General features: G+C 53.0%; 1 protein-coding gene across 1 annotated transcript in view; it reads left to right on the top strand.

The window, feature by feature from the left end:
- LOC116945612 (uncharacterized) overlaps positions 1–19,174 on the top strand; it is a 78,360-nt gene that overhangs the window by 43,619 nt on the left and 15,567 nt on the right. Inside the window, exons 3-13 of the mRNA XM_032960091.2 lie at positions 2,667–2,810; positions 2,990–3,365; positions 4,178–4,236; positions 4,460–4,592; positions 5,082–5,228; positions 6,142–6,185; positions 6,817–6,898; positions 7,639–7,782; positions 9,677–9,784; positions 17,634–17,729; positions 18,254–18,347. Of these exons, the coding sequence (XP_032815982.2) occupies positions 2,667–2,810; positions 2,990–3,365; positions 4,178–4,236; positions 4,460–4,592; positions 5,082–5,228; positions 6,142–6,185; positions 6,817–6,898; positions 7,639–7,782; positions 9,677–9,784; positions 17,634–17,729; positions 18,254–18,347 (1,427 nt within the window). The remainder of the gene's footprint in view (positions 1–2,666; positions 2,811–2,989; positions 3,366–4,177; positions 4,237–4,459; positions 4,593–5,081; positions 5,229–6,141; positions 6,186–6,816; positions 6,899–7,638; positions 7,783–9,676; positions 9,785–17,633; positions 17,730–18,253; positions 18,348–19,174) is intronic.

Here is a 19,174-nt window from a genome sequence, read left to right as displayed (position 1 = left end):
AGCTCTATCCAGGCTCGACCTTGCATTTGACCTCTGATGAGATTCGATGCTTTCCGGGTGATTTGGGAAATTTGGCCGTGACCGCCTTCATGGAAGGAGTGAAACTTGCGGATAACGACAGATAATTAATGGTCTCAATATCTAATCAGGTAACCACAGTTTTAGTGTGTTGTCATATATATTTGTGTCAAAGTAAAGGGCTTTGCCTGCTTCCGATTGGCTTTTGCGTCACACCCCACGGGAGGCAAATTACTTGGTTCACGGATTATGGGGATAGTATGCCTGTTTTTAGTGGGAGACTTTGAACTTCAGTCCACTCCTTAGTTTTTTTGGGACTGCCCAAATTCGAAATATTTCGTTTTCTGATTGTTCCAGAGATAAGTGTAGACTTCAATTTATGCCAAATGTCATCTCATTTCGCCCTTCGAGAACACCATCAGAATTAACTTTCATCACTGGGTCACCGTCGTTTTGAGCGCAAGTTGAGCTTTCATATTTGTTTGAGATCGGTGACCGGGAGCCATGGCCCTGGGGCTATTATTCGCAATCGTCCATCGGCGCAGGAGGATATAGCCGCGTCTTCCCCCAGCGATGGCCGGATGAGGTTTGAGCCCAGTCCGTCGTTGACTGATGCCGGGTTACGCCACCCGTGATTCACGGGGGATGAAGGAAATGTCGGCTGAGCAGCTGACGCGATCCCAGCGAGAGGGGGGTTGGGGGGCAGTGAACTCGGCGACGGAGCGGTGGGCTCCGGGGTGGGAGTAATCGTCACATGATTACATTTCCGCAGCGTGCCAAGTTATAATAAGACGCTAATAAGCACGTCTCCATCAACCCCCCCCCCCGCCCGCGGCCGCCCCCTACGAAAAAAAAACCCCACAAGGCTGCTGGCTCCGGTAATGCCGATGGTGCGAGCCAAAAGCGTTACCGGTTTACAAGTTTGCGAGTGTTCATTTTTTTCTACGGTTTTTTTTTCGGGGCAAATTTGTTTCTTGCTAACGGTAATAATAGCAACTGCAGTTGTGCGTTATTATTATTATCGAGCGCGCAATGTAAGGAAACATCTCAGCGCAGTTTTTTAAGCCTAGGAAACCCCCTAATGGCAGCGTGTTCACCATAACAAGATGAGTCTAATATATATTTTAAAAAAATACATCTTTTAGCTATTTTGTGATGAGGAACCAAATGTATATGTGTCCAAACGAATGCTGGAAGTGGTGACAATGATTAGCGCATTGCACTTTTAACTCAGCGTCCTGTATGTATGTACTGTATGTTGAACTTCTTTCGCACCGTGCTAATTAGAGTTCGATTGGCAGCCACGGCTAACATCATCAGTCCCCGGGCGATATCTGAACCGATCCTGAGCTCACCTCTCATTCACCAACCCGCAGTATGACCAGCACGGCATTGGGTTGGCATTCATCCCTCAGTGGATTGTAAATTATAATTTTGTATTTGTTGTTGTTGTTATAATCCAACAATGGGATGCAACATGCACCCACGCTGGAGTGGCAGAGGGTCCCACTATATACTCACCTGAATAGATGCAAACTAAAGCACTTGATTGCATTGAAATAAAAAAGAAATTATAGGGACCGCATTGCCAGTGTAATGCTAAACATCTCCACACATTCTGCCACTCCCCTACTGGGTTTGTGTTGGATAAATGTAATGCTAATAAAATATAATAATTCACAGCCCTTTGTCAATACACTACTGGACGAAAGATTCCCCACGCCATACTTCACCATGCCGGTCGGTGCAGCTCGGTAAAGGATAGGGGTATGGCCCCAAAACTGGTTCAGATATCACTCACCACTGCTGTCAGCCTGGCTGGGAATCGAACCCAGGCTTTGTGGGATCGGACCGCAGTGCGCTCGCCACTGCACTGCCGCTCCCTGTTCACAACAACAGCAATGACCGTCGATTGGCTGCTATGTGGTGGTGACGTCCCCACGGCGCTTCTTGCCATGCTAGGTGCAGCGAGGCCATGCGAAATGACCCCACACGCGGACAATGTGCACGTTACACGCGCACTCGGGATGAGTTCCTCACGTTCGAGTGAATCGGGAAAAAAAAATCTAAATTTTATCCTAAGACACAAAATTGCGCATTGGGCCAAAAAGCATGACATCACACGTGACGTCACATCACTCTCATGACATCACTTTCCCTTTACTCTTCCTGCCAAGAATGATGTCACGCAGCATCGAGTGACGTCACTTTAGTTCGCACGGAGACTTTATAAATGCGTACAGAATTATCCTTTAAAAGCCAAACATCGGAAATGTTTGATATGATCCGAAAACCGTATCGCTAACGTGCGCGCACATGCACACAAAGACAAAAAAACCCCGTATAGTCTTAACAGATTGTTGAGACGAGTGCTGGCAGTGCGCACCGGTGAAGGCCGCCACGGTACACGAGAGGGGGTGAGTGGCCAGCACCACGCCCGTCCGCCTTTGTCTCCCCAGTGGGGATGTTTTTACACACCCGCACCAGGTTACTTATTAGAGGCTGAGTCGACCTAGGGGAGACCCAGGACCGGTTCAGGTAATCGTCATTATCATTCGTGCCAACACACACGCACGCACGCACTAGCGCACGACGCGGTGACCTAAATCGCTCCGTTCCCGCCACCGCCCCCCGCCCCCCCCGTGCAGGATGATCAACCTCCGCAGCTGCGAGGACGAGGAGGAGGCGGCCACGGAGCGGCGGCGCCGCGCTCGCGAGGAGCGCCTCCGCTCGGGCACCGCCCCCGCCCAGGAGACGTCCTCGCCCGGCGACGCGCCCGTCAACAACGTCAGGTGGTGCCCGCCGCTCTCCCACAATGCCCTGCAGCAGTTCCCCCCACACAATTTTAAAAATCGATGCTCGCGTTGGTGGTCGTTGCGGTGCCGATGACGACGGCGGAGGTTGTGACAACGACAGCGATGACGACGATGACGACGATGACGGTGGTGGTTGACTCCGGGGGACGATGCAGGCAGGAGACGAATGCGAAGATCGACGGCCGTGGCGGCGGCGGCGGCGGCGACGACGACGGCGACGAGGCCGAGCACGCCGAGCGTCTGCGTCGCCGCGAGGAGCGGCGACAGAAGCGCCAGCAGGAGGAGGAGGAGGAGGAAGCGGCGGCAGCGGCGGCGGCGGCGGCGGCGCGGGAAGAGGAGGCCGAGCGCGAGCGGGAACGGGAGGAGAGGGAGCGCGAGCGGGAACGGGAGAAGGTGAGGGAGCGGGAGAGGAGGGAGCAGGAGCTGGAGCTGCAGCGCCAGCAGGAGGAGGAGGAGGAGGAGCGGCGCGAGATGGAGAGACGCCTCCGCCAAGAGGAGGAGGAGCGGAAGAAGGCTCTGGAGGACGAGAAGGTGGGCAGAGGTCCTCGCACGTGGCGGGGTCGAGGTTTGAGACCGGTTTCAAGACACGCCCCTTGGGTTCCTAACGCCCGCCCGCTCCCAGTGGGTGCGGTAAACAACTTGAACTTGTGTAACGCGCCGCCGCACGGTGTTCGCTCGCTCTGGAAGGGAGAGATCGACTCAAAAGGGGGCGCGAGAAAGGAAACAAATTGTCAGGAAGGCAGAAGCAGCCAAGCGGTGAGCCGGCACCAGGAATCGCACAAGCTGTGCGTCCCTCTGTATATTAAAATATTCCCCGTCAATTGATGAGTGCTTACATGCGAGAGGGAACAGGTGTACCTGGAGAAATCTCACTCGTGCGAGGGGGGAACACTCTATCCCACACAGCGAGCGCAGGTGGAGTCCACGTTTTTTTTACTGTACCGCCTCTCACCTGGCGAGCTAAAGGGGTAACGGACGGCTCCTCCTCGACACCCGCTGGAAGGGAGTTTTGCAACATCTGTGTGGTGGTCGACCAATGAATTAGCCAGATAACCCGCATATATACGTTTTGTATGAATCTGTGCGTCTGTAAAAGCTCAAAACATAAATTACATTGGAAATTCTTGTAAAAAATTAAAGCCACTATAATTATTTTTCACTTATGGTAGAGGTGCAGCCGTGCAATTTCTTGTCCACGCCACTGCTAGTGGAAGAGCCTCTATTAGAGAGATCGACAGAGAGAGAGAGCCCCTTCAGAAGGTATGTTTGGCCTACTCTTCCACGTAACCTATTACGATTGTGAACTCATTGTCATTGTTATCGTTGTATTGTTGTTCATTCAGGAGGAAGATGATTACGATGAGAAAAAAGACGAAGACAGCCGCTCATGGGGGAAGTCGAGGTGGGATTGTTATCATCTTTGGTTATCTCACCGAACATCTCTGGTTATCTCTCCAAACCACCCCTCTTCTTCCCACCATGGGAGAGTTCTGCACGCATAGTAAAGTTTCCTCCATTCATCCGCTCACGATACACGCATGTAACTCGTGCCGTTGCGCGCACACACGCATGCGCGTGCCGTGTCTCCCCCGTGCTCTCGTCTCACCGATGTCGCCCCCCCACAGCCGTGCCAACGGGCGCTCGCGAGGCCTGGGTGACGATGACGATGACGACGACGACGAAGCAGACGACGACGAGGAGGAAGAGCGACGGAGGCAGCAGCAGGAGGAGGAAGAGGAGAGAGCTGCACGAGAGGAGGTCGGTCTCAAGTTCTGCCCGAGGCCGGCGGTCGGTCACGTGAAATGCATTAAGGAGAAAAAAATTCCACTTGGCTTACACTGGATTTATAAAAGACGTTCAGGGAGATTTTCACTTCAAACTAAACCATTTCTCAATTTTACCAGGTAAGGCCCACTGAGCTATATAGCTCTTTTTCAGAAGCCACCTGGCCACGCAACTCTATGTCCTGCGACTGCCGCCACTGCCGACGGTCTTGGGCTGTGTTCGTCACGGTAACGTAGCTGCTTCGCTGGATGGGCCCTCGCCGGCTGAAATAAACCGGTCGCCCCGTCCCATGTCTCCGACTCCTTCCGGGCCCCAGCAGCCCACGGGCCCTGGCGGTGCGATTGTACCGCCTGCGCACACCCGGTAGCCACGCCGCTTGCCCTGCCCGACGGCATCGGCCGTGATTTGTGCGGACGCCAACCCGCGGCCCCGTCGTCGCCCGTGGGTTTTTGACGCGCGCAGGAGGAGGATAAGCAGAGAAGGCGCGAGGAGGCCGAGCGGCGGAGGTTGGCGGACGACAAGCGGCGGAAGATATCGGCGCTCGCCGAGACGTCTCCCGGCGACGCGGACGAGTCCTTCGGCGGCCTCCTGCCCCGTGCCAGCGGAAAGGTGAGTGGGTAGTGAGCGCCTGTTACGCGTGGCGGGCCGGTGGAGGCAGGGAGTGCCGTGACGCCCTCCCGCCCACCCGCCCGCCTGTGACCCTGCACCTACTGTCGGGGCTTTATCTTTGCGTTGTTGTAGGTAGAGTTGACCTATGGGTGGCACACGCTGGATAGAGATGCTCACTGCACGATAGGGCCGAGTGACGTGGCCGCTCTTGCCGGTCTTGAAACGTTCTCGCCGATAATTAATTTTTTTATAATTGCAACGTTTTATAACGATATCCATAGGGTTCTCTACCTCCCTACCTTCTGCATTGCCTCTGCATACGCACGCACGTGTGAACCCCTTGTTATTCCACTGCTGGATGAGGAGCTCTCCACACCGCACGGGGTCACAGGGGTTATTTGACCATACTTCACCACGTTGGTCAGCGCAGGTTGGTGAGGGCCGGGAGTCTAGGTACTAAGATATATATATAGGCTGTATACATAGGTAGTGCCAGACGTGGTGGATTCTCTCCGGGATAATTTTGCATTCCGTGTATAAACCATTGGAGCCTTTTCGTCTGAGAGGTCGTTTATTTTTTTCATGTCTAAGTTATTTTATTTCTTCATTCCACACATTTTTTGAACCGTGATACACACTCTGCAACATTCTCATGAGTGTGGGTGGCCAGCAACCACGGCTGGTGTCCTTTGTCTCTACAGTGGCGATATTTACACACCACACCAGGTACTCATTTGAGCCCGAGTCGATCTAGGTGAGGCCCAGGACCGGTTCAGATAGTCGTTACTCGTGTTAGCTGCGAGCGGGAATCGAACTCGGGTCGCCGGGTTCACAGCGTGGTGCACTAGACCGCCACGATACCGCTCCCCACGCGTGCGACGAACTAACCGTGTCGAATGTGTCCGCCCAACAGCTGAGCGAGATGACCGAGTCTCTGAGCCGCTCGGTGCAAAGGAGGTGAGTGGAACAAGCTCCTCGGCATTCACACCTTAGCCATTGGAACCGCACACACGAGCGCTTATAATTAGTACCAAAATATTATTTTGTCATTTTATATAGCGTCATTCATGTCCCGTAACGTCGTACATACCGAGCAAATGAAAACCCCTACTACCAAGGAAAATTTATATTTAATAAGCAAATGAATACATTGCATCAAAATGAAAAGCACAAACAACAGTAGTCAAGGAACAGCCATCTTTTAAATCCACTGCTGGGTGAAGGCCTTCTCACAGCTTTAGGTAATTGGGGCTGTTTGAGCAGACTTTACCACTTTATGATGATGAGTAAAGAACCCATTGCCCTACAACGGAAAATTAAAGGCAGCTATCACGTGCAAGTTCTTCCCACAATCCTCCCGTACGTGGGGCACTAAAAGCAATCTGCCTGTGCTGTAATCAAATGGCAAGATAATATGTGTACGAATATATATTTTAAAATATATATCTCCACCTTGGAGATGGAGCAGTTAAATCAGCTTGTGTGCGGGTGCTGGATGGATCGTGATATCGCAGCGCTTGCCAGCAGTGGATAGATCATGACCGACCTGCGGCTGCGATGATGTTGACTGTGATCGCCCGTTCCCCAGCGGGAGTCTCAAGGCCAAGCAGCCGCAGCTCGAGATTTGCAAGATCGACAGCAAACTGGAGCTGTACACTTCGGCCGCTGAGGTGGGCAGCGCGGTGCGCGTCCGACGGTCCGCCCCTCCCAACCGGGCCCACCCATCGAGTCCATGAGTTGTCACACGATTCAATCCCAAGATTTATATAGATATGTATTTTTATGTAAATGTTGTTCCGTTTTTTACAGTCTCGTTTGTATTGTGAGGTTTCTTGGTTGCTGTTCAATCTGTCTTGTTTGCTGTGTTCATGGCCGGGCGTGGCGCTGGCCACCCACCCCCCTCGTTGTGCCATCCCGGCCTTCATAGGTGCTATTCGCTAACAGCACTTGCCCCAATAATCTGTTGAGGCTATACGGGGAATATTTGTCTTTCTGTACGCAGGCACGTGACTGCGTATGAAATTATGCACGTGTACGTTGTTTATGCAGCCCGCATGTATTTACGTGCCTATGATGTGTGTATTGTGAGGAGCGGTCGTGTGGACGTTAGCGCACTGCGCTACAAACCCAGCCAGTCCGCTTCCCGTTCACAGCCAACATCGGTGACGAACATCCGAACCAGTACCCGGGTCTCAACTACGTCAACTCGGCCTTAAACGAGAACCTGGTGCGGTGTGTAACCACATCAGCATTGGGGAGACAAAGGCAGCCGGGCGTGGTGCTCGCCACCTTCGTGCGCCGTGTCGGCCTTCGTGGGTGCTGCTCGCGAACGGCACTTGCCCCAACAGTCCGCTAAAGGATACGCGGGGGTGGGGGGGGATCTTTGTGTTTGTTGCGTGCGTGTGGGCAGAGCGCGGCAAAGGCAGCGAAGCCACCTAAGCAGGGCGTCCCCGACCTGCCCGTCGCCGTGGACACCATCGCTAGCAAGAAGAACATGTGGGAGACGGGCGACGTCTACAGCGGCGTGGCCGCCCCAAAGGGGTCCTCCAACAAGGTGGGGGGCCCCCTCCACCGACAGGACATGCACTTCCAGGGGCTGCACCTTTCCAGCCTTTCTCGGCCCGGTGGCTCAGCGGTTATATCGGTGTTCTTTAACTTCATTTCAGAGGGCGTGGGATGATGGGGGCCACTTTCGCCGATAAGACATCATCAGTGCGAGGGCCGCCACACATTTGAAACATTGTTGGGTTTGACAGCAGCACGATGATGATGGGGGGGGGGGGGGGTGTTTTCACTCTTTAAGTAGTGTCGGGGGCTGCGCTAAAGGCCACCAGGGGCCACCAGTGGCCTACGGGCCTTGCAATGAATAACACTGGGTTAGAGGGAGCGATTGTGCAGTCGGAAGGTAGAGATGGCGATGGTGGTAATTGAGGAGGTAATGCTTCGATATATTTTAATCTGTCATGAAAACTCACCTACTTAAACTGGCTTTTACGCCCTAGTTCTGGCCACTTTCCCTGCAGGTCCTGTTTATTTCCTGGTTTAGATACACGGGGCGTGCATTGGGAATCTACGAATGAAATGCGCCTTACAAATGGAAAGTATTATTTTGATATGTTGTGGTGTTGGTTGTGAATGAGATGTCGATGGTGGTATTGACGGGTTTAAAATCCGGAACGTGATGATGATAGTGCTACACATTTGCAGCGTTGGTTGTGGTGGGATTTGATGGCAGAAATCGAGACGTAACGGTGATGGTGATAAATGTTGTGTCGTTGGCTGTGGTGGCGTTAACTTTGATAGTTTTAAATTGAGACGCAACGGTGATAGATGTTGCGGCATTGGGTGATCGGGACCGACACAGAACAGAGCACCGAGGCAGCGTCCGCTGTTCCCTCTCACAACGACGTCTTGTTACGACTGTCCCACATCCGCCTACAAAGACTACAACGCTCGCCTTTATTGCCCGAGACCACTCAGCAAATTCTCGAAAATTACCGTGCGGTTTTTCTCCGAGACCCTCCTGTTAGGAGAGTCAGTTGAGGAATGCTCCGTGCTATTTATTTATTTCTTTCTCCCCCCTCCCCAGAAACTCCAAACCACATGCTTTCCCTCTTTCCTGCCTTTCATACTCAGACCCCCCCCCCCCCCCCCAAATGTCTCACGATCTCCCTTTTCCACTTGGGCCAGATGTTTGTCTGAACGGAGCTGCCTGCATCGGTGGGGAGGGGGGGGGCAGAGGGGGGTCACTGCCATTCCTCGATATAGATATATATTTTTTTGAAAAGTAAAATAACGCTTTGCTAGGGTAGGGTGGGGGGGGCGGGGATGTGCATATCACAATTCGTATTATTGGCGCCGTTCAGAATGCTCACACGAGCGGTGCTGCGTCCCTCCCCGTGTTCGAGGGCGGCCCGTGGAAGGAGATAACCCAGAACTACTTCGGAGGTCACTTTTCAAGTGACCGTTTTTATTTGCACACTACGGGGCGCACACGCGTTTCCCGGACAGCCTGCTACGCGGAGAAATGTTTTTGTTTGCACGACAATCATGCCATTTGATGTTTAATCCTCAGCGCTCAAACGATGTCAGGCGAAGTGAAACAAATGTAAATGCGACGTTTTGTTCTTGTGACTGGTTTGATAAGATCAACTCTACACTAATAAAAAACTATCCCATGACCTTCTGACGGTCAACTCTGGCTCCAGTGAAACCACACTAATTTTTTGATCGCGATTATTTTATTGGATTTTGTTATTCACGTCCACCGCCACCATCATCATCATCATCACGACCGCCACACCACGACACCCATCGGTGCCACCATTACCGCCCTTCACTGCCGCCAACGCCCCCTCGACCCCCCACAACAACCGTCATCGCCGCCACCTCCTCAATCGCCGTCGTCACGTAACGTCCACCTCGTCCGCCGGTGTCTCTGCCCGCAGGAGCTGGCGGTCATCAAGGTGGGCGTGGCCAACCGCATCAGCCAGTGGGGCACCAAGTCGCCCGACGTGGCCGACAGCAAGGTCCCGGCTCAGCCCGCAAAGCCCACGGTAATGCGGCGGTGGTGGCAGCAACAACAACAGCAACAACATCGGCTTCATTGTCTCCACCATCCTCTCCTTGATATTCTCAACTCTCTTTCAGCCCATTCTATCCTACATTCTCTCTACTCTCTCCTGGATTATCTCCTCCATTCTCTCTCGTCTCCATTGTCGCCACTCTCTGCGACGCTCGCGACTCTCCCATCGACTTGCCGTATTCACTCTGAAACTTTCTCCATTCCCTCCGTGATTATTACCGCTCTCGCCCGATCCCGGTCGCGCGTTGTTGCGTGTCGGAGCTGAGGCTGTGACCGCTGACACGTCAATAGGGGGTGGGGGTTAGGGAGGGGGTGCTGCCTGTCCGAACAACACGACGCATAGCTCTTGACTCGAGCTGGGCTGTAATCCCGTGATTTAAGTGATCCATTACTCGACCACTCACCTCTCCCGTTCGACGGGAGAGGTGATGATGGGCAGGGCTTGGTGACATCATCGGCACCGTCAGCCGCTCATGCCGGACATGGCTCCTGGGGGGGGTTTTCCCCACTTCGGTAGGCAGTATATGTGGGTTCCGGTCGCTATTTCTGAAGGCGTACAGAATAATCGCCCACCGAGAAGGGGGAGGAGGCGATCGCGCTAGGCTCCTCAATCAAGCGGCCGAGTCGGCCAGCGGGCCCATCTCTACACGTTTACAGCGGCGGTAGACACGTCGCATCTTTGGCGATGGTCTTGCGCTCTACTAAATAGCAACGACCATCACGGCTTGATTGGAACGTCAAGAAGCAGAGGATTAAATTGTGACGTTTAGAGGCTTGTTCAGCGTGCGTGCTGCGGCCCCGGCTGAAACCCTTCGAAGAGAACCATTTGCGCTCCGAATCTGGGAACACTGCCGCGGTGGAATTAACCAAACTCGTGTTGCGACCGCGCAACACGGTCTCACAGCCTGACAGCCGGGCACGTGACAGCCAGATAACACGTGACAGCCAGACACGTGACAGCCAGATAACACGTGACAGCCGGGCACGTGACAGCCAGATAACATGTAGCAGCCAGATGACACGTGACAGCTGGACGACACGTGACAGTCAATGCACAAGCCTACCCTCCCCCCTCTCCCTGTGCTTTTATGAGTTTATTCGTTCGTACGTCTCTGTTCCTCTCCGCTTCAGTGATTCGAATTATGATTTTCTTTGTTTTCAGCTGATCTGTGGCGCTCTCTCTCTCTCTCTCCGCCGACTGCCCCGCTCTCACTTTTAGACGCTGCCTCTTTTCTGCCTCCTCTTGAGCAGCTCTGTGCTCGGCACTCTGTCACTGCCAGGTAAAACTCGCGAACCGCCTCCTCCCCGCCGCCCTCCCCTGGAGGCTCCCGGCACGCTTTGCTTTTCATTGACCTCGCATGGACTGCCTCGGGAGCACGACCATCGTTTTAATTTTGTCAAGGCACGCGCCGCCCGCACGCACGCACGCACAAACACACAAAATAAAAAGATGACCCCCCCCTCCCTTCCCCCCGCCCCGCGTATATCCTTAACAGACTTTTTGGGCAAGTGCTGTTAGCGAGCACCTAATGAAGGCCGGCACGGGACACAAGGGAGTGGGTGGCCAGCACCACGCCCGGCCGCTGTTGTCTCCCTCGTGGCGATGTTTACACATCGCACCAGGAACTCATTTGAGGCTCAGTCGCCCCGGTGGAGGCCCAGGACCGGTTCAGAAAATCGTCACTGATGTTGGCCGTGAGCGGGAATTTAATTCGGGACTCCGCAGCGCGCTGACCGCTGCGCTACCGCTCCCCACCACAAACGCACCAATACACCACTAGAAAGTGTGACAATTTTTAAGTAAAATAATTCCAAAATCGTTTCTGAAAGTAATTGAGCATGGGAGCTGTGCTCATCACCCACTTACGGCCACCCCCAAGCCAATGGTGGAAGTAACGTATTTATATGGCCGGGGCGAGTCTATGCAGTGGACAACCACTGCTGAATCCCACAAAACGGTTCTTATCTTTGTCTCTCAATGCTACAAAAATATCTGCAAAAGAATTCCCCTTTCCAAGATCCTCGTTTGTTTATTTGGTGGGTGGGAGGGTTGGGGTCGAGGGGGGAGGGCATGACCTGACCCGGAGAATGGGAAAAAAAAATATTCGAACGGAGATAACGAACAGATCGGCAACCACCACCTCACTGCCATCTGCGAGCGACAAAGCAATCGATTTTGAGCGAATATTGGCTCAGCAAATGTGGCGCACGTTGGACCAACGTCCGGCCAACATTGGTCAAACGGTTCCAACCGTTTGTCAACCTCGGCCCCAACGTTGGCACGTTTACTGGGAGACAAGGTCTCCAACGCTGCGTGTTCGGACAAGGTGAAGAGAAAGAGAGAGAGTCGAGAGAGAGAGAGAGAGGGGGGTGATTGCATTCCGTTCATCATCCATCCGGCGAATCGACGACGAGGAAAAAAATAAATCTCACGGGAGCATCGCGACGTCTCTGATGAACCAGATCTCTCAAAAGATGCACTCACTCGCTCGCGTGCGGGGACGTGTGCGCGCGCGCTCGACGATAAGCGTGCCAGTGTGTTTACGTGCACGCAATTACACATAAGCGCCTGGGGGTGGAGCGGTGGGGGAGGTAGGGAGTGGGGGGGGTGAGTAATTGAGGCTGTACGAGTGGGGGTGACCACGCACACTCGGGTTTGTTTGTCCAGTGCGTTCAATGCACTCGCTGCGGTCAACCCTATTTGTGAGAGTTTCGTTCCCAAAGCTTCACCCTGCCCCCACCCCCCCTTCTCCTCCTCCATCTCCTCGCCGCCCTCTTAGCCCCCTCCTCTCAGCCTCCAAAATTCTCAAGGCGACTCCCACCCGAGCACCCCGCGTGACCCCACATCTGGAAGACCCTGGCCCTAGCTCGCCCACCCACCCACCCACCTCCGACTCATCGTTTTTTGTTCTTCGTTGAGAGCACGGCTAGAATTGTTTCGAGGTCATGTGCTCCGTGCTGTCGGTATGTAGAGCTAAGCGGTGCAATGTTGCATTATGGTTAGAGCGCGGTGGTGAGCGGAGTGGTTAGAGAGCGGTGGTGAACGAGGTGGTTAGAGAGTGGTGGTGAGCGGAGAGATTAGAGAGCAGTGGTGAGCACGGGGGTTATCGAGCTATGGTGATGAGGGAGTAGGTTTCTGCTTCTAAGTTAACTCCCAAAGCGTTCAGATAAAGATTCATGAAATGGAGCGTTTCTCTATCTGTTGCCATCAGGGTGTTATTGCCGATTCCCTCCAGACAATAGACTGATATACCAGCCTCTCACGGGGTCTTCAGACAATGGACCGAGATATCGCAGCCTTCATACCTGCTTGACATTTCGGTCCGATGGAGTCTCGACGATAATTGACCGACAGCCCAGCCTCCGGTAGGATCTTTAGACGCTCGACCGACAAAACCCGCAGCCTCCGCCTGACGTGGACCTTCGGTTGAGTCGACCCAGAGGCTGACCGGAGTGCCCGTGTTGGGTCTCGGGCTGAGTCGGTCGAGCGGCGAGCGTGTATACCGTGCGTGTGTGCGTGTACCGTGCACGCGAGCGCTAATGCGATCCAGGGCGTCGTGGCGATGGGTGCTCGTGTTTCTGCTCCGAGGAGGCCAACGCGCTCATTCCTCATCTTCGTATCAGGGCCGCGGCACAAGCACGTGCAGCGCTGCCATTACGTAAACGCCGCGACTCGGCGACTTTGTTTAATTGTTTATTTTCGAGAAATATTCACGCTAAAGCGATTTTTGATCGTTGTTTATTTTTTTCTCTCCCCTTTTTCGTCGAGCCGACATCGAGTTTGCTGTACCCCCCCCCTACCCCCACCCCCCACGCCCACCCTCCAGTGATGCAATGAGGTCACAAGGCAGATATACGTTACAGCAATTACTTGTTAAGGAATGTGACATAACTAATATCTAGCATGTGTTAACATTAAATAACTGCCACGGGTCGGAAGGTCAAATGCTCCTACAGGACGGGGCATTAACTGCAGGCTGTGATCTGCTGTCCCACGTTGGGGTGAATTATATTTGTTTTTTTTATGAATTATTGCGGAGTTATGTTCTGGGCAATTCGGAACAATGTCCCAAGCCGACAGAGAGCGTCGCCGAACTGCTTTGTTTTTTTCTACCCCCTGAAGTCTCGAAGAACACTGCAGAGAGAGAGCGAGCGCTCTTCGCTTTAGACCTCCGTTCTCTTTCTTGGGGGGGGGGGGTCGCCTGTCACCTCACCACCCGGGACGCGCCATATTTTGTCAGACCTCGGAACCTAAAGGAGGCCCGGGCCCGCGTAGTCTGTTGGTTGGATGGGCGACCGCCACCACGATCGTAGGCCGCCGCAGATCGACGTCGTCAGGCGCGGGGGCAGCGCAGCAACATCAATGCCCCCATCACCCGTGCTCCCCTCCCCCTATCCCACCACCATCGCTACCCCACACTGAGCGGCCGGCGTGGAGAAGTACGGTCAAATAAACCCCAGGGGATGCCCTCACCCGGCCGTGGATTGACGAAAATCGTTGTGGGGCTTCAATCTGGGCAGATGGATCCGCTGCGTTACGGCGTTCGGGCCTCCGTTTAGACGGAGCTAAAGAAAAACACCCCTCTGGAGGGAGCTTTGGCCTACCTTTGCACGCCTTGGAAGAGCTGGGAGTAGCCACACTTGTGACCTGCCCATCGACTAACTGGGGCTGCACCTGTTCATACCCGTGGGTGGATTTAAGAAATTTGGACCATCGTTTCAACTGCCGCGCTGAGTGCCTCGTGCGAGTGTGGCGCTTCACTCCCGTTGGAGCCGGCGGCGTTGCCGTTGCCGCGTTTCGGCCAACGTGGCCGGCGCTGGGAAATCTGAAACCCCCATCGGAGTCGCACCCCCCTCCAGAGACCCCCCCCCCCACCCTCCCCCGTCGCTTCGCCGCTACTCAGCAGTCGGAACGAGGGTTTAAATATCTATTTTCATAATAACGCGTTCTGGCGTTTCCCCGAAAAACCGCTCGCGCCCGCCGTTCCTCACCAACCTCGCCGAGTCTCTTTCCCCCCACCTCCTCTCTCTCTCTCGCTCCGCTCGCTCAGCTAACCATTCCCGTATCTCCAAGGAAATAAAAATGTTAGTTAGGTGACGTGCGAGTTTGCATCCCAAGCAGTGGAGAAGGCGGCGAGCCGAGTGGCGATCAGGAATGTTCACCGATGAGCGAGCAGTCCTCGGTTCATCGCTCGCGGCGGCGAGAGCTTTGGGTGAACGGACGCGAGCTGAAGTTCCAAGTCGCTGTCCTTCATTGATGTGAACCGTGAACTCATTGAGATCAAACTTTAAATACACGCGAACTTGCAAGCGCTATTGCCAATCCACAGCTGGATGAGGTTGTGGGAACCTATTTAACGAATCTTCACCATGCCGGTCAGTGTGGGTTGAGTGAAGGCGTGGAGCATAGAAGTACCGTACAACAATGTAGTTGTTTTCTTCATTTCCCTTTGCTGCTAGTGACCACGTAGCCCCGCAGCTGCCTGTAACAAACTTGTTGTGCATGGTGGTCGCCCATCCGATAACTATCCAGGCTCAAGCCCGCTTAGCTTCTGAGATCTGATGAGATGGGGTGCATTCGGGTCATAGTCGCAAAACCACGTTATGAACGTCTATTTTTGGTCGTGACACCGGTGTATAGGGCATCCGTGGTGAACAGCGACCACGAGACTTTCCACTCAGACCGTGTCGACGTATACGCGTTGCAATTAATCGTAAGGAATCGATTAATTGCAATTTACGTAAATCACGTGCTAACGTTACGTGTGAACAGAGGCAAAAAACTAACAAGAATAAATTGTACCATAAACGATATGAATGAGATGATGAAATGGAGACAAAAATTAATAGAATTTTGAATGGAATGGCAAAGTCTTCATTTACAATTCATCAAATTGGAACGTGGAGGGGGTAAAGAATCGCCAATACTTGGCAATTCAAATGAACAATCATAATAAGAATGATAATAAAGCACCCACTGGGCAACTCTTCAGAGATGGAGAAATGGTGAACTCATGCTTAGGCGACGTTGAATTCATGATATCGCGCGACTTGCGTGAGCCTCAAAGCAAAATAACATCGATGTTAACGGAGACAAAAGCAACGCAAGAAACACCGAATCACTCATTTGAATCACAACCCTGCATATACTGCGGCGACAACTGATCGCATCACGTGTCACTCTTTGATATTAATCATTGCATAGCTTGGCGTCACATTAATCACCAAGAAACAACAAGAAAACTAGGATAGCTCCGCCAGGTGCGTGTCAAGGGTGAACTCGCACGCGAGCACCTATGATGATTCATGAACGCCGCTTCGTTCTAACGCGAGCGCACGCACGCACGCGCTGCCGCGCACGTGCGTCAGGCCGGGCGGCCGCGATCGCGAGCCCTCATTACCGTGATTTACAACCCACAGGTCGCAGACACCGCGAGCGCTCCCCCCGCCCCCTCTCTCCCCTTACCAACCCGTACAAATAAATGGCGAGCGCCGTGCCGATGAGCGTGGCGTCGCACAAGCCCGCGCCGGCCGAGAACAGAGCGCGGCTCGCTCCGGTTTGGGCGTCGGTCGTTTTTGCTCCGGGTTTTGGGTCGCCAACTTTTCTTTAAGGTTGGGTACAAAAAAAAAAACGGAACGCATTGTGGGCAAGAATGTCTCACAATGCGTGTATATTGATCTTCTTTGGCAACCTTACGTAGCCAAACGTGCTAATTGGAGGTGCGGGGAAAGGACAGCAAATGAAACACAAGAAAGCAGTGCTAAAGAAATGGGTTTCCAATCTCGATTGCCAAGAAGATGGGAGCACTACAGGCACAATGCATGGACCTGAGTGGTGTGTTGATACTAATCTTGTCATTGTTACTCAGCTGACCGCGGAAGGTGACTTTGAATGCTTCTGGGAAGATTTGCACGTTTCCCAGAACACACCTGCCTAAATCAGAGGAGGGATGGGATCCTGCGAAAATTATGACAGGTGGGCAACTCCCAGCGCCCACAGCTCGAGGAGTGACAAAAGTCTGCCTCGAGTTTTCCATCCTCAGAAAGCGTGCGCAAGTGGACTAAGTTGATGGTCGAAACAAAGAAGTAGCGTGAGGCTACCGTTTCGCGATGACGAAGTGTGCGTGCGGCGTGCGAAGACACGATTGAGCTGTTGACCGGAGGTAAATTGGTAAACGTTGAAACGTGGGCAGTGGTGGGCCCCATGGGGTTGGCGTTTGAGAAACCCTGGCATGGGCAGGACACGGCTGCTAGAATGGACGTTTGCCAGTGGTCGAGACAAATGACGGATTCGCAGCCAAAAGGGGGGCACGCATCTTTTGTTCTTTCGGTAAAGTCACGTAGATAGGAAAATAAAAATAATAATAAAAAGAAAGTGAATAAAAATAAGAAAAAATACTAAAAAACAAAAAAACACTCGTGTAAACTGTTAGCCTGATTCTTATTCTGAGTTAGTGTACTGGCAGTCTATAATGTAGACTGTAGCCTGGTTATTAAGTTTGGTGAGTGTACTGGCAGTCTATAATGTAGACTGTAGCCTGGTTACTAAGTTTGGTGAGTGTACTGGCAGTCTATAATGTAGACTGTAGTTATTAATGCTAAGTACTGTACATTGAACTTCTTTCGCACCGTGCGTGGCCAACCGCGCTAATCGGAGGTTGCAGGGGCAGGACAACAAACTAAACACAAAAAAGCAGTCCTAAATAAATGAGCTTTCAATCAATGATGACGATGATCCGGTAGAGGTGGGGGAGCTGCAGCGGGGAACGGGAGAGGCGATGAAGGCGCTGCCTGTGTTGTGCCGACGGTGTGCTGCGCAGGATCTGCGCCCCGTGGATATCCTGAGCAAGCGCAGCATGTGGGAGCACATGTCGGACGCTCCGGCCTCCGAGCGTGACAAGTCTGGGCTCAACAAGGTCAGGGGACACAATGGCGCAAAACACACGCGCAAAAACACACGCTCGCGTGTTCAGGTGCGCTCAGCGATACCTCTGCACATGTGCAATCGTACGTATACAACAACAAATGCAATTCGCCACTGAGTTACGGTGACGTCACCACGGCACCTGTGCCAGGCCAGGTGCACTTTGAGGCCACGTGAAGTGTCGAAGGCTCACCGGCAGGAGGTCACGGGGACAGACCCAGGTGCCATGGGTTGACTGACTGAGATGACTGGCAGATGCACCAGCTGTGCCCCCGACTGTGCCAACTTATGAACACGCACCCGCACACTTGCACAGTCACACACACATACAGACACGCACATGCGTAACTTGGAAGAAATCAAATACTCCCCCCCGCACTTTCAAACTGGAATAACAACTCCACCAAAGATAACAGCTCTTGGTGAGTCATATAATCGAATAACACATCAGACCACTGAACTTGACAGAGACTGAACCTGGCCGCTGTCTGTCTCTCTCGCTCACTCTCCCCGCAGTCCACGCCCAGCGGGAAGCGATACAAGTTCATCATCACAGGGCACGGCAAATACGAGAAGGTTCCCATCGAGGAGGGAGAGGACTGCGAGAACGGTACGGCACCAACACCCCCCCCCCCCCCACCGTCACCTCGGCCTCAGAATCGGAATCTTGATACAGACTGGAGGAGGAATCGGATGAGCTATGAAGCTCCCTTTCAAAGATGGGTCGGGTCAGCAAGTCACAATGGCAAACGGTGCAAAAAAAAAACCGATAGGAGTGCAAAATAGAGAAAATGGTGTGCAGGTAACAATTAATAAATAAATCAGATAATATTTTTACAAGTCCGATTTTTCAACGTTGGGCAAGGCAGCAAAAACAGCGAGTGCCGCACCCCCGATTAGCACGGTTGGCTACGTATGGTGCCAAAGAAGTTCAACACACGTACATACACAACACACCCTGAATAGAATGGCACACTAACTCCGGCCCCAACGCCCGGGTGTTGTTCTGGCCGAGTGTGGCCACCGGCGCCCTCTAGAGCGCGATTCCTCAAACTCCACCCCTTACGTCTCCCCCCCCCCCCCAGCATCCTCCCCCACCACCCCACGCCAATGCTCACCCACAAGGTCCAACATTTTGACATTTCTTCTTCTCGTTTTTGCCATTTTCCTCCGAATCACGGTTTATTTAGAAAGGTAATAATAATTGCATTTACAAATCGCCTTTTAGCCAGTATTTAAAAGTCTGTGCACGGCAGCAAAAGCTCAGCATTAAAAAATACTCACAAAACAAGATCAAAAGAAATGCTAAAAGCCATTTTCTGAAGTAACTAACAGTTGAATCAAAGGAAGTGTATAAATACGTGTTTCAAAGATGTCCCGACTCTGAGAATCTGAGATCTTGTGGGATAGATTTGAGTCCCGGGACTATGCAGGAAA

Source organism: Petromyzon marinus, chromosome 24, assembly GCF_048934315.1.
Source record: "Petromyzon marinus isolate PM22_M1 ecotype Great Lakes invasive population chromosome 24, UKy_Petmar_22M1.pri1.0, whole genome shotgun sequence".
NCBI lineage: Eukaryota > Metazoa > Chordata > Hyperoartia > Petromyzontiformes > Petromyzontidae > Petromyzon > Petromyzon marinus.
This window is presented reverse-complemented; position numbering and strand designations above follow the sequence as displayed.